Below are 12,215 nucleotides of genomic sequence, written 5' to 3' on the forward strand. Positions count from 1 at the left end.
GGATATAAACATTTTCTGGCTTTCAAACAGAGAGACAGAAAAAAAAAAGGAGGGATAGAGAGAGATAGAGAGTCAGAGAATTTGGTAAATTTAATGCATAAATTGTTTCTTAGAATAGAATGAGAAAAATAAATGATCATCATTGCAAATCTATCTTTAAAAAGAAAGATGTCCCAAAATAATTTATAATATTCTACATTCCAGACTGGAAAGTAGGTTTTTTTGCTTATTTGTTTTGTTTTTGTTATTTCACAATATTTTCTTTTTTTAACATTTAAAGTATTATATATAGTATCACATATGTCTACTTTTCCCCCCATTGACCTCCCCCCACCAACCCCAACCCTTGCAACATGCCCTTACTCCTCTAGTATCTGTGTCCATTGGTTTTGATTATATGCATGCATACAAGTCCTTTGGTTGCGCTCTCCCCCTTCCCTCCATCCTCCCCTGCCTTCCATATGAGGTTTGACAGTCTGTTTGATACTGCTCTGTCTCTGGATCTGCTCTATTTTTGTTCATCAATATATATTGTTCATTATATTCCACAAATGAGTGAGATCATATGATATTTATCTTCCTGTGACTGACTTATTTTGCTTAGTATAATGCTCTCCAGGTCCATCCATGCTGTTGCAAATGGTAAGAATTTCTTCTTTTTTACAGCAGCATAGTATTCCACTGTGTAGATATACCACAGTTTTCTAATCCACTCATCTGCTGATGGGCATCTAGGCTGCTTCCAAATCTTAGCTATGGTAAATTGTGCTACTATTAACATAGGGGTGCATATATGCTTTCTGACTAGTGTTTCTAGTTTCTTGGGATATATTCCTACAAGCGGGATTACTGGGTCAAATGGCATTTCTATTTTTAATTATTTGAGGAAATGCCATAATGTTTCCACAGTGACTGTACTAGTCTGCATTCCCACCAGCAGTGCAAGAGGGTTCCTTTTTCTCCACATCTTCACCAGCACTGGTCATTTGTTGATTTGTTGATGATAGCCATTCTGACAGTTGTGAGACGGTACCTCATTGTTGTTTTGAATTGCATCTTTTGGATGATTAGTGACTTTGAGCATGTTTTCACTGTCTCTTGGACTTCTGTATGTTCTTTTTCGAAAAGTGTCTATTTAGGTCCTTTGTCCATTTTTAGATTGGATTTTTAATCTTCCTTTTGTTAAGTTGTATGAGTTCCCTGTAAATGTTGGAGATTGAACCCTTAAAGGAAAAATATGTTCTCCCATGCAGTGGGCTTTCGTGTTATTTTGTTGATGGTTTCTTTAGCTGTGCAGAAGCTTTTTATTTTGATGCTGGAAGTTTTTTGATTACTGCTTCAATTTTCTCCATAGTTATTGGCCTATTAAGATTTTTTTATTCTTCCTGATTGAGTTATGGAAGTTCATATTATTCTAGGAATATGTCAATTTTTTCTAGGTTGACCATTTTATTGGAATAGAGTTGTTCATAGTATTTCTTTTACAATCCTTTGTATTTCAGTGGGGTCTGTTGTTATTTCACCTCTCTCATTTCTGATTTTGTTTATTTGGGTCCTCTCTCTTTGCTTCTTGGTAAGTCTGGCTAGAGGTTCATCAATCTGGTTTATCCTTTAATGAACCAGCTCTTGGTCTCATTGATTTTTTGTATTTTTTGTTGTTGTTGTTATTGTTTGTTTGTTTTGGTCTCTATGTCATTTATTTCCCCTTTGATTTTTATTATTTCCATCCTTCTGTTCACTCTGTGCTTTTTTTGTTGCTCTCTTTGTAATTCTTTAAGTTGTAGAGTTAGATAGTTTATTACCATTTTTTCTTGTTTTTTGGGGTAGGCCTGTAATGCTATGAACTTCCCTCTCAGGACTGCTTTCACTGTGTCCCATAGACTTTAGATTGTTGTGTTTTCATTGTAATTTTTTTCCAGGATGTTTTTAATTTCTTTTTGATACCTTTGGTAACTTAATCATTGTTTAATAACATGCTATTTAGCCTCCAAGTGTTTGAATTTTGGTGATTGGTTTTATTGTAGTTTATTTCTAATATTAGGCCATTGTGATCTGAGAAGATGCTTGATATGATTTCAATCTTCTTGATTTTGGAGACTTTGCCTGTTTCCCAATATGTGGTCTATCTTTGAAAATGTCCCATGTGTACTTGAGAAGAATATATATTCTGTAGCTTTGGGGTGGAATGTTTTGAAGATGTTGATTAAGTCCTTCTGATCTAGTGAGTCGTTTAGGATTGCTGTTTCTTTGCTGATATTATTTTGTCTATAGAATTTATCCAGTGATGTCAATGGGCTATTAAGTTCCCCTAATATGATTGCATTGCTGTCAATTTCTTCCTTAATAACTTCCAAAAGTTTTTTGTTTGTTTGTTTGTTTTTTTGTTTTGTTTTTGTTTTTAATGTATTTGGGTGCTCCTGCATTGGGTGCATATATGTTTATCAGAGTTATATCCTCTTGTTGTATTGGTCCTTTTTGTATTATGAAGTGGCCTTTCTCGTCTCTTATTATGGCATTCCCTTTGAGGTCTATTTTGTCATATATAAGTATTGCTACCCCAGATATTTTTTCATTTCCATTTGCCTGAAAAATATTTTTCCATCCCTTCACTTTTAGTCTGTGTGAGTCTCTTGTTCTGAGGTGGGTCTCTTGTAGACAGAAAATATATGGGTTATACTTTCTTATCCATTCAGCCACTCTGTGTCTTTTGATTTAAGCATTTCGTCTATTTAAGTTTAAGGTTATTATTGATAGGTGCTTGTTTGTAGCCATTTTTATTCTTCATACCTGTGTTCCTACTTCCCGTTCTATTTTTTCCTTTTACAATAGTCAGTTTAGTATTTCTTGCATTGCTGGCTTGGTAGTGATAAACTCCCTTAATCTTTTTTTGTCTGTGAAGCTCCTGATTTCCCCTTCAAATTTGAATGATAGCCTTGCTGGTAGAGTATTCTTGGATTCAGTCCCTTGCTTTGCATCACTTTGTATACTTCGTTACATTCCCTTCTGACCTGATGTGTTTCTGTTGAGAAATCAGTTGGTGATCTAATGGGAAATCCTTTGTAGGAGGTAACACTCTGTCTCTCTTTTGCAGCCTTTAAGATTCTCTCTTTGTCATTACTGTTTGCCATTGTAATTACAATGTGTCTTGATGTGGGTCTTCTTGGGTTCATCTTGTTTGGGACTCTCTGTGCCTATGTGACTTTTTTCTTCCTCATCTCAGGGAAGGTTTCTGTCATCATTATTCAAATAAGTCCTCTAACCCTTGCTCCTTTCTTGTCCTTCTAGCATCCCTATTATACTTATGTTACTTTGTTTCATGTTGTCCCAAAGCTCCCTTAGGCTCTCCTCCTGCTTTGTAATTTTTTTCTCCAATTGCTGTTCAGATTGGTCTTGTTTCTCTACCCTGTCTTCTAACTCACTTATTCAGTCCTCTGCTTTTCCTAGTCTACTATTGAAACCTTCCATGGTGTTTTTATTGTAGCTATATCACTTTTGATTTCCCCTTGATTCTTATATAGGTTGTTGATTTTCTCGTCCATCCAGTTTATGAACTGTATGACCATTACTCTGAATTCTTTTTCTGACATATTGCATGCCTATTTCATTTAGTTCCTTTTGTTGGTGATTCCTCCTTTTCTTTCCTTTGGGGGTTTATTTATCTCCCCATTTTTGCTATAATTAAAGGGCCCAGGCACCAAATTGCAGGGCCTGAGCAACAGCGGCATGCTTGGTGGGAGCAATGCATACCCCAAGAGTCATGTGAGAGCTCAGGCACCGAGACATGCAGCCACAATGGGACAGCAGGAGTCCCATGCACACCAAGAGTCACAGTAGAGCTTCGGGGCTTGGGTGTGTGGCCATAGCAGGTCAACGCACAGAGAGGAGAGGTTGGGGGCTGGAGCCCACAGCCACAGAGCATCGGCATGAGGGGAACATCCTCTGGGACTTACAGGAGCCTGCAGCCAGGATGGCTGGAGTCTAGGTGTCCATGGGTCTGAAGCTGCTGTAGCAGGTCTTTGTTCAGAGTGGCTCTAGGATCCCAGTTAGCATCTGAGACCAGTCTGGATGGTAGTAAGGCTGGGCTCCTAGTCACAGCAGCTCTGCCCTTCAAGATGGCATGGTTTCTGTGCCAGCATCAGCTGCCTGGGAGTGTTTGCAGTGGTAGCAGGGGCTCCTTGTCTAAGAGAGAGTGGTCTGCCAGCCCCCGAAAGTCCTGAAGGACTAACTGTTCTTCACACACACACACACACACACACACACACACACACACACCACATCCACACATTCCTCTTTCATTCCCTTACTCTCTTATAATTTCTTCCTCACTGCTGATTTGCTGGCCACCATCTTGCTCTCTACTAGATAGTAGGTTTTGAAACTTTTGGAAATATGATATAACTGTTCTGTGTATGTGCAACTATGTTTAAATTGAGATCAGTCATTATCTTATACTAGAGGCCCGATGCACAAAATTTGTGAAAAGGGCTCTGCCCCCGCCACCACAGCTTTGTCTACAAGGTCATCCAGAAGGACATCCAGTCTAATTAGCATATTATGCTTTTATTATTATAGATATTTTTTAAAAATACATTTTCAAATTTATCAATTTGAAATAATAATATCCTGACATGTTTTTACTATTACACCTGAGAACACTGTGCCCAGCTCCTACTCTGATCCCTTGGAATCATCATTTATTCACTAAGAACATGCAATAGCAAAGAAAGACTGTCATTAACAAGTATACCTTGATTTTAGTAATGTATCTGAAGCATTCGTTATATTATTTTGTACTAGATAGGGATATACTAGTGGGATAGTGGAAATGGAGAAAAATGTTGCTATGTGAACACAAATTCAAGGAGTCACAGTCATTGGATTAATTTCACCCTAAAAAAGTAATTATGGTCAATTCCCCAGTCACATGGTGAGCTACTGAGAAATACAATTCTCTTTTACAACAGCATGACCTTGTGCATGCAATTTTTTTAAAATCCTCACCTGAGGATATTTTTCCATTGGTTTTTAGAGAGAATGGAAGGGAGAGAGAGAAATAGCGAGGTGAGAGAGACACATCAATTAGTTGCCTTTGCACATGCCCCAACCAGGGCCAGGGATCAAGCCTGTAAGCGAGGTACACGCCATTGACCAGAATCTAACCTGGGACCCTTAGTCCCCAGGCCAACACTGTTTCCACTAAGCCAAACCAGCTAGGGCTTTCACATTCATTTTTAATGCTTTCTATCCAATGATACAAAGATCCCATTCTTTCTTTATGACTAACCAGTAAAACCTTTCCTGTCATCTTCCCTAGCAATTATTTGTGTTTTTATAGTACTTCACACCTTCTCTATTGGAATATATTTACTGTAATGCTTCTAGTTGATGTCCCTGACTTCTCTATGAGTTTTTCCAAAGCAAGTCCAAGCCTTATTTACTAGTACACTTGGATCTGAGTCCCAACTAAAGTCTGGCACACAATCAATATGGTGAATGAATAAAAGGGGGTCATGGGCATGTTAGATTTATGTAGGTTACATTTTCATTGTAATTCCAATTATGTCAATACTTAAGTTAATTAGGAAGAGTTCCTTTGGAAAAGGGGAATAAAAATCTGTCTCAAAAGCATTACAAGGAAACTTGGTAAAGGCTTTTTATTTAGACTTTTACAAGAGGGGAAAGACCTATCACTATGGAGAGCTTGTTTTGCTGAGTGTACATTTCTCTCAATGTATAGTTATCTGTGGAAATTAATTTAATTAATATTTTTTTCTATGAAAACAAGAAGTTGAGAGTTTAAATGATCCCTTTTTCTTTTTCTTCACATATTTTATTGGTTTGATCATGAATTATTGGTTGTTGCTTTTACTGATGTTATTTTACATATATCAGTACACAATTAAGGAGAATTGATCTTCTAGCTTCTGGCAATTAGATACAGACTGACTAGATGTTGAAACAAAGACATAGTCAGTATAATATCTAGAAATAGACTGAAAATAATTTCAGGGTAATTCTACTATATATCTGCCACAGCTTAGACTAGAGGGAAAAAAATTCAGAGATAAATTGAGACAAGATCTGAATCAATAAAAATAAATTCACATAGGAGCAAAGAAACTCTTTCAAATAAAAGTCTGTAGGACAAATCTGAGCTTAGCAACTCAGAGTCCTCAGAGGGCCAATGACTAAGATAAGGAGGAAATAGTGCACATTAAAAGGTGATTCAGATGAAGTTTCTGGAAACCATTTTCTATGTCAGTCTGTTTCATGCTTCAGTGCTTCAGGTCAATGACAAGGTTTTTGAAGATCACTCCCTCTATTAAGTGTGAGATACTTAGCTCGGCTGGCATGGCTCAGTGGTTGAAGGTAGATTGATGAACCAGGAGGTCAGTGTTTGATACCCCATCAGGGCACATGCCCAGGTTGTGGACTCTCCCCAGTGTGAGGCATGCAGGAGGCAGCCAATCAATTATTTTCTCTCATCATTGATGTTTCTATCTCTCCCTTCCTCTCAGAAATCAATAAAAATTTTTTTAAAAAATGTGTGATACTTTGAACCTGACATCTAATTATTGAATTACATGACTTCTCCATCATGTGCCAATAAAAGAGGAGGGCTTTAATATCATAAAAATATCATTAAATCCATAGACAGAATAGTCTTCCATTTTAAACCTAAAATAGTTAAAAGTTTATCCTTTATAATAAAATGCTAATATGCAAATCGACTGAACAGTGGAATGGCCAGTTGCTATGATGCACACTGACCAACAGGGGGCAGACACGTGATGCAAAAGCTGCCTCCTGCTGGTCTGTGTGCTCCCACAGAGGGAGCACTGCTCAGCCAGAAGCCTGTATGTTGGTGGGAGTCTCTCCCGCCTCCGCGGCAACAATAAGTATGTCCAACTAACAGATCCCAGACTGCAAGAGGACACAGGCCAGGCTGAGGGACCCCCATCCCCCAAGTGCACAAATCTTGTGCACCAGGCCTCTAGTATTTATATAATAGTAAAATTACTACAATTGTGGAAGTAAGTTCAATAGTATTTTTCAGTTTCATTAATTATGTACCCGAGCACATTCATAAAAAAAAATATAACATAAAGAATATTTAAGGAGAACATTTCTAAAAGGTTGTTGGAAGAACTTATTGAGAGGATGTGACTGACAGTTGACCTTCAAGCTGATTCCATGTGATCTGAGGCTTATTATCCCCTCTGTTCTTGTAACGTATGTTCCACACACTATTCCCACAGTAGGAGACACTTCAAGGATTGAGAAGTGGCTTTGAGAGAGGAAGGTGTTATTGAGACTGTCTACACTGTACATGTGACTGAACCCTCTTAAGGCCTCTATATAAACTTTTAAGATTCTGGTAGGTGGGTGTGGAAATCTAGTCTTCTTGTAGCTGCCCAAGATATAAAGATTCTTAAACCTGACACCATGCCAATCTGGACTGAACTTCCCCTTTCTTTAGTCTTTTCTTGCCCCAGGGGCCAGTTTCAAATTTCATTTGGGGAATTCTGGAGATTGAGAACCAAAAAACGGTAAATTGTATTTTCTTTTTTTTTTTTTAAATACATTTTATTGATTTTTCACAGAGAGGAAGGGAGAGAGATAGAGAGCCAGAAACATCGATGAGAGAGAAACATCGATCAGCTGCCTCCTGCACATCTCCCACTGGGGATATGCCCGCAACCCAGGCACACGCCCCTGACCGGAATTGAACCCGGGACCCTTCAGTCTGCAGGCCGACCCTCTATCCACTGAGCCAAACTGGTCTCGGCAATTGTATTTTCTTTAAAAAAAAAAAAATGAAATGGAAGCATAACCATTTATTTAAATTAAGTCAAACATCTAAAGTTTAGTATATATATTAGGATGATGTATATCTACACTAATAAAAGAGAAAAATGGTAAAGGCAAGAACATACAATGGAGCCAAGATAGTCTCTTCAATAAATGGTGCTGGGAAAATTGGACAGAGATATGCAAGAAAATGAAACTAGACCACCAACTTACACCATACACAAAAATAAACTCAAAATGGATAAAGGACTTAAATGTATGACGGGAAACCATAAAAATTCTAGAAGAATCCAAAGGCAAGAAAATCTCAGACATATGCCGAAGCAATTTCTTCACTGATACAGCTCCTAGGGCACTTGAAACTAAAGAAAAAATGAACAAATGGGACTACATCAAAATAAAAAGCTTCTGCACAGCAAAAGAAACCATCAACAAAACAACGAGAAAACCCACTGTGTGGGAAAACATATTTGCCAATAACATATCTGATAAGGGCCTAATCTCCAAAATTTATAGGGAACTCATACAACTTAACAAAAGGAAGATAAACAATCCAATCAAAAAATGGGCAAAGGACCTAAATAGACACCTTTCAAAAGAGGACATCCAGAAAGCCAAGAGACATATGAAAACATGCTCAAAGTCACTAATCATCCGAGAGATGCAAATCAAAACAGCAATGAGGTACCATCTCACACCTGTCAGACTGGCTATCATCAACAAATCAATAAACGACAAGTGCTGGAGAGGATGTGGAGAAAAAGGAACACTTGTGCATTGCTGGTGGGAATGCAGACTGGTGCAGCCACTATGGAAGACAGTATGGAGTTTCCTTAAAAAACTGAAAATGGAACTCCCATTTGACCCTGTGATCCCACTTCTAGGGATATATCCCAAGAAACCAGAAACACCAATCAGAAAGGATATATGCACCCCTATGTTCATAGCAGCACAATTCACCATAGCTAAGATCTGGAAACAGCCTAAGTGCCCATCAGTAGATGAATGGATTAGAAAACTGTGGTACATCTACATGATGGAATACTATGCTGCTGTAAAAAGGAAGGAACTCTTACCATTTGCAACATCATGGATGGAACTGGAGAGCATTATGCTAAGTGAAATAAGCCAGTCAATAAAGGAAAAATACCACATGATCTCACTCATTCATGGACAATAGAGACCATTATAAACTTTTGAACAATAATAGATACAGAGGCAGAGCTGCCTCAAACAGATTGTCAAACTGCAGCGGGAAGGCCGGGGAGGGTTGGGGGGCAGGAGATAGGGGGGTAAGAGATCAACTAAAGGACTTGTATGCATGCATATAAGCATAACCAATGGACATAAGACACTGGGTGATAGGGGAGGCTAGGGGACTGTCTAGGGCGGGGGGATAAAATGGATACATATGTAATACCCTTTGTAATACTTTAAGAAATAAAAAAAAAAAAAGAAATACATTTTAATGGAAAAAAAAAATGAAATGGAAGCATAACCATTTATTTAAATTAAGTCAAACATCTAAAGTTTAGTATATATATTAGGATGATGTATATCTACACTAATAAAAGAGAAAAATGGTAATTGGCGTACGGCAATACCCTTTTCATTGGCTAATCAGGGCTATATGCAAATTAACTGCCAACTAAGATTGGCAGTTAACTGCCAACTAAGATTGGCAGTTAACTGCCAACAAGATGGCGGTTAATTTGCATATGTAGGCACAATGCAGGGAGGCGAAAGGGAAAGCAGGAAGAAGCCCCCTGCCACTGACAGTGATCGGAAACCCAGCGGGGAGCTAAGAGCTGGGGGGCAGGGCAAAGGCGGCCCTGGGGCTGCCTTTGCCCTGCCCCCCAGCCATGATTGGAGAATCAGGTGCCTTTGCCGCCCTGGCCAGTGATAGCAGGAAGTAGGGGTGGAGCCAGCAATGGGAGCTGGGCACGGTCGAAGCTGGCAGTCCCAGGAGTTAGGGGCCCCTTGCCTGGGCCTAAAGCGGAGCCCACGATCGCGGGGCTGCTGCAGCTGTGGGTCCCCGCTGCCCCGGCAGACGCCTCAGTCAGAGGCATCCTGCAGGAGCAGGGGCGAAGCCCACGCGATCGCGGTGCCCCCCGCTGCCACTGCAGGTTCCCGCTGCTCGGGCCGGACACCTAGGCCAGAGGCGTCAGGCCTGGGCAAGGGGCCGATCCTGCGATTGGAGGGTGATGGGGGTCAATGCCTGAGGGCTCCCAGTATGTGAGAGGGGGCAGGCTGGGCTGAGGGACACTCCCCCCCCCTCCACACCCAGTGCACGAATTTCATGCACCGGGCCCCTAGTATTGGAATATTTCTTGCTATTACATATTATTTCTCATTTTCCCACTTTTCTCTAGATTTTTATGTAGTTGTGAACCTGGGTACCATGAATCTCTCTGTGAACTGGATATGAATGAATGTGAAATCAAACCTTGTCTAGATGGAGAAGATTGTGTTAACAGAACCTGTGCATACAACTGCCTCTATGTTCCTGGTTATACAGGTAAGCCTCTCTCTGTCCTGCTTATATCAACCTATCACTATCTGTAAATAAATGAAAACCTTATACTATTCTCTAAATTCTGAAATAATCTGTCACATGCAAATAAGACAGAAAGGTCAAGAAAATCCTTGGTATGTTATAAATTAATAAAAATAAAAAACATCCTTTTAATCTACAAATTGCTAAAGACTAAGAAATATATGGATTATATTTAAAGGTGTTTTATATTTTTATGCTTTTTTGTATTGAAATTTTTCTGAAATATGTTTATATGATTACAATATAGAAAATAAATATAGGTGTATGAATAATCTAAGATAAATATTACTATTATAACTATTATAAAAATGTCATATAAAATATGTTTATTTCTTTTAAATCTACCTATATACTAAAAATTAACCAGGGAGCTTTTGTGAATTTGAAGTTCTAGCAGAAAAGTATGATTTGGAGTTAGCTATCCTAATATCAATTATTTCACCAAATAAATTATATCCAAATATTGGGAGAAAAGTCACCAAGGAACTTTAAAAAAGGATAAAAGCATTAATTATCCCTCTACTCAGAAAACTATAGGATATTAAAGAAAGAAATTGAGGAAGACACAAATAAGAGGAAGCATACAACATGTTCACTAATTAAAATAATTAAATCATTTAAATGTTCATACTACCCAAAGCAATCTATAGATTCAATGTAATCCCTATTGAAATACCAGTGGCACATTTCAAAGATCTAGAAAAAAAATCCAAAAATTTATATAGAACAACAACAAAAAAAGACCCAGAATAACCTCATCAAACTTGAGAAAGAAGAACAAAATTGGAGGAATCACAATACCAGATATCAAACTATCTTGCAAGGCCATTGTAATCAAAACATCCTGGTACTGGCATAAGAATAGGCATATAGATCAATGGAATAGAACAGAGAGCCCAGAAATCAACCCACGCCTCTATGGTCAATTAATATTTGACAAAGAAGGCAAGAGCATAGAATGGAGTAAAGATAGTCTATTCAATAAAGGGAACATTGGACGGATACAAGCAAAAAAAAAATGAAACTAGACCACCAACTTACACCATACACAAGAATAAACTCAAAATGGATAAAACACTTAAATGTAACTCATGAAACCATAAAAATTCTGGCAGAAGAATTAGGCAGTAAAATCTCTACATCTCTAGTGGCAATATTTTTGCCAAAATATCTCTTAGGGCAAGGAAAACAAAGGAAAAAGTAAACAAATGGGACTATAGTCCTCTAAATGTCTGCTGAGAAATTATACTTATGAAATATAATGATGTATTGTTTTGGTACACCAATATTAATCATGTGGATCCATCAAGAATGTGTTAAAATCTCAAATTATTAATGTTTGAATTCTACATCACTGGGATCTTTTAGATTCCTATTCAAAGAAAAAATAGCTATGTAAATCTAATATAAGATTGTTCACATGAATAAAAAAACACTAAACAAATAGGAATGAGATTGGAAAGCAAAAAATGATAAAGAACTAGAAATATTTTTAGTGAATAAGTGATCAAAATGCAAGAGCAAGTTAAGACACTTCAACAAAGAATATGCAGGTACATTTCCTGTTGAATCCAGAGAGCTGCAGAGAAAGTCACCTTGGTAACAACTGTTAGATGCACAAAAGTCCCAGCTTAAATTAAAAACCAAAAAAATCAAAAGCTAGTTTCTATAGATTTTATTACATAAATATGAAGCATTACCTATTGGCTATGAAACAGTGTTCATTCTAAATTTCACATTGCCCCTCATCTTGCAAATTATTGAGATTTCTTTTGGGGACTTTAGGTATTCAACTAGCAATTGCATTCACCATGCTGTTGTTTTGCTGCAGCTCCTGTTGCTCACA

General features: G+C 38.0%; 1 protein-coding gene across 1 annotated transcript in view; it reads left to right on the forward strand.

Annotated features, from left to right (window-relative positions):
• Positions 1-12,215, forward strand: part of EYS (eyes shut homolog) — a 1,266,634-nt gene that overhangs the window by 425,332 nt on the left and 829,087 nt on the right. The window contains 1 exon segment of the mRNA XM_059702239.1: positions 10,185-10,334. Within this exon segment, the coding sequence (XP_059558222.1) occupies positions 10,185-10,334 (150 nt within the window).

The sequence above is a fragment of the Myotis daubentonii genome, chromosome 6, assembly GCF_963259705.1.
Source record: "Myotis daubentonii chromosome 6, mMyoDau2.1, whole genome shotgun sequence".
NCBI classification, from domain to species: domain Eukaryota; kingdom Metazoa; phylum Chordata; class Mammalia; order Chiroptera; family Vespertilionidae; genus Myotis; species Myotis daubentonii.